At 40.1% G+C, this 12,327-nt stretch overlaps 1 protein-coding gene across 4 annotated transcripts in view; it reads left to right on the top strand.

The window, feature by feature from the left end:
- The first annotated feature begins 2,887 nt into the window (after nucleotides 1-2,887).
- The window catches only part of lmo1 (LIM domain only 1), a 48,841-nt gene continuing 39,401 nt past the window's right edge, over nucleotides 2,888-12,327 (top strand). Inside the window, exons 1-2 of one of the 4 annotated variants that reach the window (XM_043705837.1) lie at nucleotides 2,888-2,991; nucleotides 4,835-5,041. In XM_043705837.1, coding sequence (XP_043561772.1) covers nucleotides 5,020-5,041 — 22 coding nt within the window. In that variant the 5' untranslated portion in view covers nucleotides 2,888-2,991; nucleotides 4,835-5,019. Of the gene's footprint in view, nucleotides 2,992-3,091; nucleotides 3,523-4,226; nucleotides 4,476-4,541; nucleotides 5,042-12,327 lie in introns of those variants that run through there. The other 3 variants (XM_043705836.1, XM_043705839.1, XM_043705835.1) reach the window with 3 other exon arrangements.

The following is a 12,327-nucleotide window of genomic DNA, read 5'->3' as shown; positions in this document are numbered from 1 at the left end:
TCCAGGTCATTTATAAAAATTACAAACAGCAATGGTCCCAAAACAGATCCTTGCGGAACACCGCTAGTAACTGCACTCCAAGATGAACCTTTACCATCAACTACTACCCTCTGTCTTCTTCCAGCCAGCCAATTCCTAATCCAAACCTCCAACTCACCCTCAACTCAATTCAGTTAGTATCATGTTACAATAATGTCTTTGTATTAGGACAATACCTTTTAGCATTTCCATATGTCTTCAAACCTCATAACAACCCAGTGTGGGTGGTGCCACTTCACCAGTCTCCCAACCATTAAATTGAGGAAATCCTGCAAGCCTTAACACTCATAGAAAGATGCATAACAGATTCACTTCAGTTAAAACTGTAAACAATACTTTTGCATGAAGTACAGCCTGCATTTCAATTAGCAAGTAGACAGTGATAAATCAAAGGAAACTAATATCAAATATGTAATTTATTCCATATGCAAAAATAGCATAATTAATCGATGAATATGTGATATGAATGTCTTTGTCACATGGGTAATAAACCAGAGATTATTTGCACATGTATAATGAATTTGAAGTTTACTAATTTTAATATGAATTACAAACTTGTAGGCTGATATCATCCGAATTGCCCCTTTGCCTGGCTATTAAATTGAAAATTTAAATATTTGGGATCAGGCATTAATTTTACTTGTGACAAAAATGAACCATGAAGTTGGTGTAAATATTTTTAACTTTGTCTTCATACATTAAAACATTTAACTCAATCCTAAATATGACATCTGGTCACATCTGTGCTTCATATAGAGTGAATTACCTGGAAGCACTATTGTCATGTCATTTGAGGACAGTCAGATGAAGCAAAATGGTCCAATCTGTATGCTATTTGAAGAAAATGGTAGCCATTGACCACATGACAAAATCTCAAGCATTAGACTAATGGCTGGTTAATCCTGTGTTTGGTAGTGTTGATTGAGGGAGGAATGTTGATCAGGGCAAGCAGATAATTCAAGAGATATCTTCAAATCATGCCATTAATTTGTAGCAGCCGGGTGAACTAGGGAACATGTAAGAATAGTCTCTGTTTGGTATCTTGTCCAAAGAACAGTACTGCAGTGAATCAGTTTTGTTTAGATGTATTGATGGGGTGTGGATTTCACTGGCTGGGCCAGCTTTCCTGATCGCCCTTGAATTGTGTGGCCTGCTGGACCATTTCAGTGGGCAGTTAAGAATTAATCACATTACTGTGGGTTTGGAATCACATGTAGACCAGCCAGGAAAGGTTGACAGCCGCAATCCCGAGAGGCAATTAGTGAACCGGATGGATTTGTACAACAATATGTCCATTATTGATTATTTCCTTAAACTCCAGGTTTTTGTTGAATTCAAATTTCTCCCATGGTGGGATTTCAACCCATGTCCTCAGAACATTAGCTTAGGACATTGGATTAGAATCATGGAATTCCTACAGTGTGGAAGCAGGCCATTTGGCCTATTAGGTCCACAACAACCATCCAAAGAGTATTCCACCTAAAACCACCCCATCCCTGTAGCCCTGTATTTCCTATGGCTAATCCACCAAGCCTGTGCATTCCAGGACACTATGGGCAATTTAGCACAACCAAACCACCTAACCTGCACATCTTTGGACTATGGCAGGAAGTCCATGCAGACAAGGGGAGAATATGCAAACTTCACACAGACAGTCACTCAAGGGCAGAATTAAATCCAGTCCCTGGCACTGTGAGGCAGGAGTGCTACCCACTGAGCCATCATGCCGTACGAGCTCATTGAAATTATAACTACAGCACCATTTCCATAGATTAGTTAGGGTTAGTAATGGAATGGCTGAAATCCTGGATTGGGTTAGGCCGAAACCCACAACTTTCAGACTTGAGTGGAAGTATTTTCAACTAAACCAAGCTGACACATACATGACCAGGAAATGGGAGTATATGTTATCTGATAGTGTTACATACCATAATTGTGTAATTTGTACCAAAAAAGTGATCTTGAATAGGATGAGTTTCATGAAGTATTAGTACTTGCCAATGCTTTATCTGCCATTTTCATAAATTGGGGTAATCAATGGGAAATTAGAGAACAAAGATTGCATAATTATTGGTGACTTCAGAAAAATGGAATAAACTTGGATCTTTCATCCAATTGCTGGAACTCATTTATTGACAATTTTGCTTTCAATACTGATTTTCTTTTAATGAGTATTTTAGTGTTTATGTAGCCATTAGTTAATATATTTTGCCCTGCTCTAGATGCAAGTAATCCCCATGCTGAAAATCCTGTTTTCAAAGTTAAATTTTGCAACATCATTTTAAACCCAATTATGCAACAATTTTGATTGTTTAGACATATTTATCTCCATGGCAAAACACGAAGTCAAATTGAGAGTACATGGCAGAATCCGCAGCCTGAAAAAGGTGTTACTGCTGCAATGCTATATAACCATTGGGTGGTATTACCACCATAGAGTATCTGAAATGGGAAGCTTACTGTGGAGAGATGGTGATCACTTCTTGTTATTATTAGTTCACATAATAAAATATTTCATACTATAAGGATCTAGCAGAAAGATTGTGTGAGGAAAAATCACTACCAGCACAATGTCAGTCAATGCCAGTTAATTATTAGCAATTTAGAATGCTGAGTTCACCAAATTCCTAATGATCTCGACAAACGAGTTCGATATTTTACACGGAGCTGAGCTGCAGAAGGTGGATAAAAGTGGCGTTGTCACAAGTAATGTCTGACTTTCACGGCAAATGTATTCCACGTGAAAATGATTGTTCCTACCAGCAAATGATGCCCATTCAATGAGGAGTACATTGAACATTTGTTGGTGGGGGTGTGGGGATAAATATGTGAAGGTTGGGCAGCCAATTACAAGCTTGGAATAAAAATAAAACGATTAGCTCGGTCACGGTAAAACATCGGTTTCTCCAAGAACAAGCTTTAATAATTAGTATGCAGCGAGTTTTGTAGTTGGTATGTCTATCGAATTCCTATACAGCGAATTCTATTTGCATAGGGTGATTTCACCGGGGAATGGGATTGAGATACAGCCAAGATGGCTAGGGAAGCTTTGTTTTAGAAGTAAACTTAATATTTCTTAAAGACTGACTTGAAGCAAAATTAATGAAACAGTTTCTATGCCTATCTTCAAGGTTGGCAAACCATTTAAACTGGTGCCATGATAGATAAGGTAGGGCTTCGTAACGTCAGTAACGGCCTTCCTAAATGGAGAGGCCACATTCAGAAGAGCCTGGTAACGTTCATGTTTGGTTTGCTTAGCTCTGCGTTACTACCATGGAATTTGTATCAAAACACATGAGGTTGCAAAAGAAACCGCCGGCTCACTTATGACGAGCTCCCTATCCCCAGGCAATGAAGACAATACACGGTTAATTAACGTGATGAAAGGGGAAAAAAAGTCACAGCGAAGATCGCAACAAGGAGAAACGGGGTTGAAAGGAGAATGTAATGACGATCAGATTTCTGGCAGCGATTAAATATAAGGTACAAAGAGGGCCCTGTGGCTTTAACTGGGAACTGTCACATTAGGCAGTGAATTGTTGGATCTTCCCCACCTCCCATGGCTTTTATTCCCTGTGTAAATTGTTGGCGGGATGGCTGGACCCATAAAAATCAGAATGCTTAGGGAACGCAGAGGGGAGCGCAGTTAGAGTAAAAGAGTTTGGGAATTAAGGTCATTAATTTCCCAGTTTCAAGGCTGCCACACAGACCGAGATAAAGTCAGCATAAATATTCAACCAGAGTTTCTGTTTTCCTTTTTTTTTCATCGGCTGCCCATTTATCTCCATCCTGTCAATTAGAGGCAAAAGCAAAGAACTAATTAGGAACTGTGCAATTTTAATTAGCTGTTTTGATAATTAAACTAATTGGTTCCCTTGTGTTTCCGCAATGTGCACAGCGCTTTTTTTGATATCTGGGCTGCAGATTTCCCATCCGTTGGTTAATTAGTCACTTTTGCATTAAAAAAAAGCTTTCTTAATAGCCTTAATTTGCAGTTGAAAAGAAAATCTGCCGTCAATAATTTGTGTAATTGGTAACCGTTTGATTGTAATTTAGAATTGTGGCTGGACAGCTCTGCATGCCCAACTCCTAATGGTTAGGATTAAAGTTGGATTGAATGTTAAAAAGGGGAAGCGAGCGGGGGGGGGGGTGGAGGTGGAGGAGGAGGAGGGAACGATCTTGGATCTAACCGCTGTTCTGTCATTTTTATAAAAGATCGGTTAAAATCCAGTTTAACGATCTTCCGCCCTCCCCCTTTTTACCCCCCGCCCGGTCCCATTTTGTTTCAAGGTTTAATAAAAGATTCGAGGGTGGCTCGTTATTGTACCTTTGGAAGAAATAAGATAACCCATTTATAAATTAGTAGCAAGCCCTTTTCTCTCTCTCTCGCGCAATCTCCATTGCTAAATGCACGTGTATTACAGAATGTTCCCTCTGTGAGTCAACCACGCACACTCCTTAAATGGGCTTTTGTATTTCTCAGAATTAATGAGAAAAGTTCCCTTGCCCTAGGGGTAATTAGTGTCCTTGGAGTTAAATAAGCTAAAACTTAGACACCTCTGGCACAGGCAATTATGTTTGTGTATTGAATAATTGATTCGGGGGCTGCTAATCAGATATGAGCATAATGAATTGATTTAATTAACCAGGGAACCTGAGGAATACTGGGAAATGTGTGCATTTATTCGCCAGCTAGGGACCCTAAAGGGTAGAGAACCACATAAATTGGAGGAAAAAGCTGCTCGTCGCTGTTTGCCGGCTTTTGAGAGCGGCTGAGTGTGATTTCTGTTTCTAGGTACCAGCTGTTGACGGTGTGGGGCTCCTGCGTTTTGCATTAACCGGGGGAAAAAGGTCGGCTGTTGCCGCTTCTCTCGATCTTCAAAGGCGAAAGATAGTCAGCAGTTCCGCCAGCGACTCTCGTTGGCTGGAGAAGCCGAGGAGGGAGCGCCGTGCCCCGGACTCCGCTGCGTCCAGAGGACGATGGTACTTGACAAGGAGGAAGGTGAGCCACGCTGCTTTTAGTGTGTGGTGGGGGGGGAAGAGATTTTTTTTGGTAAACCCCCACCCTCCCCTGGTCTGTGTCTCCTGAAATGAAATCCGGTGAAATACCAGCGGCGGTGGAAGCTGTGTGTGTGATCACTTTTCTTAGGCTGTTTTGTATCGTTTCTCTTCCTCTTGGAAATGCTCTTCACATGTTCCTGTCGTGTTTTACACCGGGCCGTGTGGAAGCAATGCGTCTTTTTTTTTTCTTCTCTCTTCTCCTCCTCTTCCCCGGTTTCGGCTTGTGTACCTCCCTGTCCGGACCCACGAACTCAGCTCCACAAGCGATTGAAATTTCCCCAATCCTTATCCAACATTAAACTGTTCCGTTTCTTTTGTACGTATTTGTTCCTTTTCTCTTGTCTCCTTCACTACCCCCCCCCCCCCCAATTTTGATTTCACTTTTGTGTTGGTGGTTTCTTGCACACACTTGCTCCCCGTGTGCTTCGCTTTATTCTTGGCCATGGGAAAGTCTGTGCTTGAAAATGATGCCATTGCTTTGATTCCGCCCGTGAGAAGTTGCAGGGGCGATATGTACGGATCAGTGCCGGCGCTGAGAGATCAGGAACCGGATTACCGACTGTCGAGCTGCCTCGAGGTCTCTCTCTCTCTCTCATTTCCCCATCGTGTTCATAAAGAGCGATTGCAGCCAGTTCTGTCCTTGTTTCTCTCCGGATCAGTTACTGGCGCTTGCCCCGTTGCTACGGAGATGAAATTGACACAATTAACACAATTACTTTCCGATCTTTTTTCAAAAGCTTCGTACTTTTGCTCTTTTCCCGCTGTATGTGTTGTCTTTGAACTAAATATAGAAGCACGTGCATGTTTATAAACCCACTCCTGTTTAGATAAAGCACTTTAATGAGCCGTCAGCTTCTCTCAAAAAAAAGCTTTGGGTTTAATGTAGGACTTGAGACGTCTGTTTTCCTGCTATGATTCCGTCGTTACGAGCGAAGTGAACCGACTATTTAACTCTTTCAAGACTAGAGAACTTAATGTGAGATATTGGGCTTGTGGTTCCCTCGCTTTCTTCCCCCTCTTTCTCTCTCTCTCTCTCTCTCTCTCCCTTCCTTCTCTCACTCCTCCCCTCCCCCCCCCCCCCCCCCGTCCATCAGATGGACATATGGTTCAACTGTAGACTGTACACTATACAGTTCCAGGAAGGCGAAGAAAAGTCACCAATACCATAATGTTGGTAGGGTTAAGCTGGTGAAAATGAGGATGAACTGCTTTGTTTTTGATTGCAATTCTTGATGAAAACTGTAGTGCAAAAAAAGTTAGGCAGCTCTCTTTAAATCCTGCTTCTCTGAGTGGACTCCACCAAGTCAACTGTAAATTTTCTGCTTTAGATGTCTGTCCTTGCTAAAAGTTTGTGTATGATTCATGATTTGGATTGCTTTTAACAGATATTGGCTAAGCAATATGGTAAATGTACAAAGGCGATACAAATGGCATTAGTAAAAGAGGATACACATGGCCATATAATGCAGTCAATACTACATTAACTACTGAAGCCCAATTACAGTACACGAAGTGGCTTTTAGTAGCATTAGGACTTTCAGAAGAGCAAGATCACCTGCTGTTTATTGCCTAAAAGCTTCACCCTTTGCTTGCTGGGTTCAACCAGTCATTATGAATAATAGCAAGAAATCTGTGCCTGTTTTCTGCTTTTTGAACTTTGACAATACAGACTAGATGTTATACTTTTCCAAAAAGATGCAGGTTGAAGCAATCTTATACTGATCTTATAGCTTAGAAGAATTATACCTCTACCATTCCTCAATTTCGAGTTGATAGTTTGTATCTGCTTTTGTCTCCTGGCTTGTATCTGTAATAGGCAGGGACATTCACCCTTTTTACAGTCTTGGCTAAGTAGCCAGAGTTATGTTGAGGCACCTGTCAAGGTAGAACAGGTTGAGTGAACCTCAACCATGAAAGTGGAACTTTGCTTAATTATTTTAAAGGGCCTCTTTATACTTCATAGAAATGGTTTTAATGAATCATTTATTTCTCTTAATAACTGTCATTTGTGTTATTATTACACTTAACATGGTTATCATGGTAAGATCGCATCTATTTCTGCTAACCAAGTTGCAGATGCATGTTCAAAGGTAGCATAAGTTTCAAACTTAATCGTGAGACATTTAAATGTATTAAATTCTGCTGGGTGTTTTCCATGAACTTGAGCAGTACTCTTGTTTGCATTCATCAAGTTTAAGAATGGCAACTTTTGTTAATAGTTGTGTAATAAAAGCCTTATCATCTTTTTATTATAAAAAAAACAAACTTTGTGCACTGCATATTTCATCTAGTCACAAGCCTGTTTTTAAATCCTGCTGTACAGTGCTTGCATTGCATGGAGAGAACAAATGTTTTGTGGTCGTGTTAGCTTTTTGAAAAATAGCTCTTGATGTAATGTGCAGAATAACAGTTTAACTTGAAAGTGATTCTTTGATTTATTGGAATAGATATTTGTGAAGTGTTATTGTGACGTGTTATTGTGACAAGGCAGTTGCCTAACCTTATTAAAAGCTGATAGTGGAGAGGATGTTGTAGACCCTCTACTCTGAAATGGAGTGTGCTTGATATGCAAGATGGTTTACTGATGGATTGGAATTGGTTCTGAAATTGATGGCAGCATCTCTGTACAGCACATGCACCTATCAGCGCAATATGCAATTTCATTGCTATCCAAATTGATAATCTGTAGAGAATGTAGATCCCTGTTAATTGAAAGGGCTGCAAGTGAATTTGGTTTCTAAGCTAAACCAAAATGCTTTATTGACACTTCATTAACCCTTTTCAAAACTGCATTGATCTCTTGCAGTCAGTCTAGATTTGATTCCATAAGCAGCTTGCTAAGCTTCATAAGACTGCCTTCAAAGCAGTTTTACACATTTTGGAATTTAAACTATTTTCAGATGTTGATCAAATTTTGAAAGCTGTGAAAGAATCTTAGTTTTGCTTTCAAGTTAGATATCTAAATGTTGACCTTCTTAGAGCTCCTCACCAGTTGAAGGAATTGTTTATGTATATGTGTGTAGAGAACACTTCAGTCTATTTTGATCAGGAGCTATATTGCTTGATTTCTGCCAGTAACTGAAATCTAGGCTTTAGGAGTGCTTTTGTATACTCTGAAATCGAAGAATACTGTTTGCTTCACGTTGTCAGTGATCTGTCATTTAGAAGTGGACAGTAATGTTCTTGTCACTTGTATTGAGTTCCTACAGCTTGTCTTCTAATTAATTACTAAAAATTGATGACTGCATGTATGGTTTTTGGCTTCAGTAACTTCAAACTAAATGTCCACTAATTTTTCTCTCATTACTACTTGCTTTGCACTTCCCTGCCCCACAAGTTTTGAAGTGGCCTTCATGATATTTTTCTAAACCCGGAGTTTTGTTTTTAGAACAAATAACTTCCATTAAGGATTCAGCTGGTTAATCAGCCTTTATTCAAAAACTTGTCGATTGAGTTTTGGGGTGAAGTGATTCAGCTGCTTTAACTCATGGCTTTCTTTTTACGCAACTGAAGAAATGTCTATTTGAATTCAAGCTGGAAAAACTAAATTTCCATAAATTCTGAATTGGTGGCGTTGGATAATTCATTATTACAAATATCTAATTTGAGCACTGAAATGCTATTTACTTCATGGTAAAACCAACATTACCTCCAAGAATCTTTTGAAGACTTTACATAATCTTGGATACTCAAATTTGAACATTGCAGTCAAACCCATTTGTGGGACATGTTTCTGGGATATGTGAAATGAGCAGGATAGCTTGTTGAACTTCATAAGATGCCTTCATCTGCAAAGGAATCATTTGCATTTTATTTCTGTATAGTTAGTGAAAGCATATTTCATGTTTGTTCAGACAGAATAGCAGAAACATTAACAATAGTAAAACTATGCATATGCATCAGACTTTCACTGGCTTCAGGAATTTAAGGCATATATTGACTAAGTGAGACTCATAAACATGCATCACTTAATGGGCTTGAAGCTCTTTTGGTGCAGTGGTAGTGTCCCTACTCCTGGACTTTGAGGCCTTTGCTCAATTCCCATCTGCACCAGAGGGGTCATAAACATCAGAACAAGCAGATTAGGAAAGTAAAAAGTACTTTGGGCTCTTGTGGCATGGTGGTTGTATCCTTCTCTGAGCCAAGAGGTCCTGTTCAAAACCCACCTACTCAGGAGGTGTAGTGACACCTAAACAAGTGGACTAGAAAATATCTAATAGTAAGTCAGTGACACTGAACTTGGGTAAAAGTGATCTGATTTTGCAAAGGGAATGATAAAAATATCTTGGCGTGAACAAGATAAAATGTGCAGTTGCTCTATCTAAGGTAAAGGCTGTCATATTAATTGTTCAATAGGCTTTTGTGACAAGACATAGCAATAAAGGAAGGGCAAAATTTTATTTTTGGTTGTGCTAACTGAAAGACTGATTTTTGGACTTTACACTCTGCATTTCAGAACTGTAGCTTTTGATCCAAACTGTTCTGACCCTATCCCTTTCCCTGAGGGCTGTCGGCACCCTGATACTCTTCCAAGTACATCTCCACTAACTGCCTGCTTCTACTTTCAGCTCTCTTGCCTTTTGTCGTTGTCTGCTGAAGACACTAAAGATCCAAGTGCTGTCTGTAGACAGGACATAACTGTCCCACTCACCTGTTCACCCTTGCTCCTTCCCCTGATATGGCACCTGTCCTGTTTAAATTACACTCATTGTCAAATATCTACATGGCCATTCCATTCCTATCTGAAATTTGAGCTGTGCAACCTTCTGATGTATTCATCTTTCTTGATGGGTAATCATATCTGTAGCATTGGCAGAAAGTCTAGCAATAAACTATTGCTTAATCTCTACATAAGTTGCTTGCAGATTACACTTAGCCTGACCTACATCCTAAGACTATGACTTTAAGCCATTTGAATATAGCCTGTTTTAACTAAGTAAATTCTTGTATTTGTGCAAGAACACATGCTTCAATTTACAGCCAAAATATTAGCCATAAAGAATTGTAAACGACATGTAAATTTTCTGGTGTACCTACAAGGAATACAAGTAACCTCTAATCAACAATATAGCATGGGAGGAGGCCATCTGGCCCATTTACATCCATGCTAGCTTATGTACAAGTAACTCTATACCACTCACTGACTTTTCCCATGTCCGAAACTGTATTTGAATGTGCCTCCACAGTGCATTCCAGAGTTTAGGCATTTAATATTGAAGTATAAAATAGCTTTCCTGTCACATTTAGTTCTTTTTTGCCAGTAATTGGCAAATCAACCTGGTTCTGAGTAGTCGTCAGTGGGAGTTTTCTCCCAATCTACCCATGAGACTACTTTGAACATTTAATCAATCTCTGCTTCCAGTCCCTCAATCCTGGTGAGAAACCTAGAGCGTATCCTCTCTAGGATGGATGTAAAGGCATCAGTGTGCCAAGAACTGGACACTACTACCGTTAAGTACAAAGATAATGAAGGTTTGGTCTAAAGGCCTCTTTAGAGTCCAAACTCCTGTATGTTTTTAATCTGTCACTGTTTTTGTGTGCAGACTTCCCTGCAACTGCTATGTCCACCTCTTCCACTAGCCTGTATCCTCTTGGAAGTCTGTCCCTTTCAATTTGTTCTGTTGAAATCAAACTTGGGAGTTGAAGATGATGTAAAGACCAACTTTATTTTTTTTTCTACTTTTGATTTGTCAACTGAGGAAAAGGATCTTTATGTAAAGAGGTTGTGGAAGAAATCGCTGCACTTCAATTTGATTCTCATTCAGTGCTGCTTTGTTCAAGTTGGGGGAGGGAGGCTGTTTGAAGATGGGTCGGTACCAGGGGTGTGTACATAGTAAGATTCAGCCAGCAACAGGTTACTGTGATTTCCCAATGACTTATCAGGTTGACCACTATCCGGCTCCTGAGTAGCTGAATAACTTGGCTGTGTGCATGTTACTGGCAGCATTTAGGTCACTAAGGGCAGACGGTGTGCTGGCATCTCCAGGAAAATACCTAAAACCTGAAGAAGGCAAGTTTATTTTCCTGTCGGTTAACAAAACTATGGCCTGTAATCCCCAGTAATGAGCAGTTTTGTAAAAAGGCCTACCTGACAGGTTGGAAAACCACAACATATAATTAAACCAAAGTATCTTTACCCATTACCAGTTTTAAGAGCATGCCTTAGCATTCCTACTAACTACTGCAGACCTGAGGTCTCTGCATGGTAGTGACCTCCAGCAGAAAGGTGATGCTGCAAATGGTGTTGACATACCAAATGAACCCTTGGTGTTTGCATATGTTGATGTCAGTGGATTGTGTAGAATCACTTACCCCTCTTTCCCCAACCCTCCCTAACTCCTGCAAAAAGAACAGTATATTTTCCACTATCATGGATATCACCACATGGCTTTTCAAAAGCTATTCCTTTAAGCAGCTAAGGTAACATTTGAAAAGTAACTGTTTCTTGCTCATTCTGGGGTACCAGTTGAGATGTGGTGGTTTTCCAGGTGATCGTTAGTTCAGTTTTATACCTAAACTGCTAACGGCATATCACCCATAAATAAAGTGATGCCATCAGAGTCTACCATGATTGAGGGTTGTCACTGATACCCACAGGATTGGGACAAAGTGAGATTTCTTAAACTGGCAAATCTTTGGGAGTAATCTATTAAATATAATCTATTGAGTTGATTTTTTTTATGCCCATGAGAGTAGGGATCCCTTAAAATTGATTCTGAAGCTCTTCAATCAGAGACAAATCATCAATGATGGATTACACTTCCAGTTTTCTAGAAAAATTTGGAGCTTAAAGGGAGCATGAGTATTTAAAGATTTCACCAACACAAATGAAAGAATAGGCAGTTTTAATGTGCATTTGCAAGGTGAATGAAGTGAAATAGTGGTCCATACAAGCTAAGAAAGAGGGTTGGTAAAATGACTCTTAACATTCCTGATCATAAAGGTAGGACCTTTACAAAGACTCTGGATTAGTGGTGCTGGAAGAGCACAGCAGTTCAGGCAGCATCCAAGGAGCAGCAAAATTGACATTTTGGGCAAAAGCCCTTCATCAGGAATAAAGGCAGTGAGCCTGAAGCATGGAGAGATAAGCTGGAGGAGGGTGGGGGGGGGGAGAAAGTAGCAGAGTACAATGGGTGAGTGGGAGAGGGGATGAAGGTGATAGGTCAGGGAGGAGAGGGTGGAGTGAATAGGTGGAAAAGGAGATAGGCAGGTAGGACAAGCCATGGG

This window comes from Chiloscyllium plagiosum, chromosome 16 (genome assembly GCF_004010195.1).
Source record: "Chiloscyllium plagiosum isolate BGI_BamShark_2017 chromosome 16, ASM401019v2, whole genome shotgun sequence".
NCBI lineage: Eukaryota > Metazoa > Chordata > Chondrichthyes > Orectolobiformes > Hemiscylliidae > Chiloscyllium > Chiloscyllium plagiosum.
This window is presented reverse-complemented; position numbering and strand designations above follow the sequence as displayed.